The sequence below is a fragment of the Staurois parvus genome, unplaced genomic scaffold (assembly GCF_062004578.1).
Source record: "Staurois parvus isolate SC_StPar_1 unplaced genomic scaffold, SC_StPar_1.0 ptg002304l, whole genome shotgun sequence".
NCBI classification, from domain to species: Eukaryota; Metazoa; Chordata; class Amphibia; order Anura; family Ranidae; genus Staurois; species Staurois parvus.
Genome location: NW_028320100.1, coordinates 1,611 through 4,744, shown reverse-complemented (window position 1 = coordinate 4,744; position 3,134 = coordinate 1,611). Strand labels below are relative to the sequence as shown.

Genomic DNA, 3,134 nt, shown 5'->3' with positions numbered 1-3,134 from the left:
AGAGGAGGCGCGGCCCCGGCAGTGGGATGCGCGCTCCCTGCAGACCGGCTTCAGCCGGTATATAGAGAGAGTGAGATGAGAGCCACAGCGATCCCAGGCTGACCAACACCGGCCCCGGGGGCCAAAGTGAGTATACAGGGGGGGGTATGTTATACAGAGGAGTACACATGGTGTATACGGGGGGGGGGGTATGTTATACAGAGGAGTACACATGGTGTATACGGGGGGGGGGGTATGTTATACAGAGGAGTACACATGGTGTATACAGGGGGGGGGGGGTATGTTATACAGAGGAGTACACATGGTGTATACGGGGGGGGGGGGGGGTATGTTATACAGAGGAGTACACATGGTGTATACGGGGGGGGGGGGGGGGTATGTTATACAGAGGAGTACACATGGTGTATACGGGGGGGGGGGGGGTATGTTATACGGAGGAGTACACATGGTGTATACAGGGGGGGGGGGTATGTTATACGGAGGAGTACACATGGTGTATACGGGGGGGGGGGTATGTTATACGGAGGAGTACACATGGTGTATACGGGGGGGGGGGGTATGTTATACGGAGGAGTACACATGGTGTATACAGGGGGGGGGGGTATGTTATACGGAGGAGTACACATGGTGTATACGGGGGGGGGGGGGGGTATGTTATACAGAGGAGTACACATGGTGTATACGGGGGGGGGGTATGTTATACAGAGGAGTACACATGGTGTATACGGGGGGGGGGGGGTATGTTATACAGAGGAGTACACATGGTGTATACGGGGGGGGGGGGGGGGTATGTTATACAGAGGAGTACACATGGTGTATACGGGGGGGGGGTATGTTATACAGAGGAGTACACATGGTGTATACAGGGGGGGGGTATGTTATACAGAGCAGCACACGTGGTGTATACAGGGGGGGGGGTATGTTATACAGAGCAGCACACGTGGTGTATACAGGGGGGGGGTATGTTATACAGAGCAGCACACGTGGTGTATACAGGGGGGGGGGGACATGTTATACAGAGGAGCACACGTGGTGTATACGGGGGGGGACATGTTATACAGAGCAGCACACGTGGCGTATACAGGGGGGGGGGCATGTTATACAGAGCAGCACACGTGGTGTATACAGGGGGGGGGGGCATGTTATACAGAGCAGCACACGTGGTGTATACAGGAGGGGGGACATGTTATACAGAGCAGCACACGTGGTGTATACAGGGGGGGACATGTTATACAGAGCAGCACACGTGGTGTATACAGGGGGGGGGGACATGTTATACAGAGCAGCACACGTGGTGTATACAGGAGGGGGGGCATGTTATACAGAGCAGCACACGTGGTGTATACAGGGGGGGGGGGGACATGTTATACAGAGCAGCACATGTGGTGTATACAGGGGGGGGACATGTTATACAGAGCAGCACACGTGGTGTATACAGGGGGGGGGGGGACATGTTATACAGAGGAGTACACGTGGTGTATACAGGGGGGGGGTATGTTATACAGAGGAGCACACTTGGTGTATACGGGGGGGGGGGGGGACATGTTATACAGAGCAGCACACGTGGTGTATACAGGGGGGGGGGGGGACATGTTATACAGAGCAGCACACGTGGTGTATACAGGGGGGGACATGTTATACAGAGCAGCACACGTGGTGTATACAGGGGGGGGGGGACATGTTATACAGAGCAGCACACGTGGTGTATATGGGGGGGGGGGGCATGTTATACAGAGCAGCACACGTGGTGTATATGGGGGGGGGGGGGACATGTTATACAGAGCAGCACACGTGGTGTATACAGGGGGGGGGTATGTTATACAGAGGAGCACACTTGGTGTATACGGGGGGGGGGGGGGCATGTTATACAGAGCAGCACACGTGGTGTATACAGGGGGGGGCATGTTATACAGAGCAGCACACGTGGTGTATACAGGAGGGGGGGCATGTTATACAGAGCAGCACACGTGGCACATGTATGTCCCGGTCCCATGTGTGGGACTCCTCCATAATGATCGCTCTCTCCTCTCCCCAGACAGGCAGACCAGGATGACGGTGTCACCGACGTGTCCGGGTGCCAATGTGTACACCGAAGTGCCTGATGGGGGGTGGGGCTGGGCCGTGGCGCTCGCCTTCTTCTTCGTGGAGGTGTTCACGTATGGTGTCATTAAGTCGTTTGGTGTCTTCTTCAAGGATCTGATGGTGTACTTCGATGAAAGTAACAGCCGGATCTCCTGGATCATCTCTATCTGTGTCTTTGTACTTACCTTCACAGGTATGTGGGTGCTGCCATGATACCAGGGCGTGGCCTGCGGGGGGCGCTCCTCCACTCACTGATGGCAGGTCTTGGCTCTCTTTCAGCTCCTCTCTCCACAGTGCTGAGTAATCGCTTTGGTCATCGGCCGGTGGTCATGCTCGGGGGATTCCTCATCAGTCTGGGGATGGTCACGGCCTCCTTTGCCCGGAATGTGGTGGACATGTACCTGACCATCGGTGTGGTGTCAGGTAAGTGTCCCTGGTGGGGGGGGCATGGACTGTCCAGCCTGCTCAGTGTTAGTACATAGGACTTCTCTCTTCCAGGGTTGGGCTATTGCCTCAGCTTCCTCCCAACCGTCACCATCCTGTCCCAGTACTTCCAGAAACGCCGATCTCTGGTCACCGCCGTCGCCTCCACCGGGGAGTGCTTCGCAGTCTTCGCATTCGCTCCAGGTACTTGTGTCATGTGGGTGTTGGTGTGCGTGTGGGGGGGCCAGTCAGATCTCACGGGACAGAGTGTATCCTGGGTGGGTGGGGGGTCAGTCAGATCTCACGGTACAGAGTGTATCCTGGGTGGGGGGGTCAGTCATATCTCATTGGACAGAGTGTATCCTGGGTGGGGGGTCAGTCAGATCTCACGGTACAGATTGTATCCTGGGTGGGGGGGTCAGTCAGATCTCACGGTACAGATTGTATCCTGGGTGGGGGGGTCAGTCATATCTCATTGGACAGATTGTATCATTGTATCCTGGGTGGGGGGGTCAGTCATATCTCACGGGACAGAGTGTATCCTGGGTGGGGGGGTCAGTCAGATCTCACGGTACAGAGTGTATCCTGGGTGGGGGGTCAGTCATATCTCATTGGACAGATTGTATCAT

The 3,134-nt window shown here is 55.9% G+C and overlaps 1 protein-coding gene across 1 annotated transcript; it reads left to right on the top strand.

The window, feature by feature from the left end:
• On the top strand, nt 1-2,783 carry LOC149431282 (monocarboxylate transporter 7-like; the record flags this gene model as incomplete). The annotated part of the gene is made up of 4 exons (XM_089665712.1): nt 1-126; nt 2,040-2,275; nt 2,362-2,505; nt 2,581-2,783. Coding segments are annotated over exons 2-4 (573 nt in total), but the record flags the coding sequence as incomplete, so codon positions are not given.
• Between the last annotated feature and the right edge of the window lie 351 nt (nt 2,784-3,134).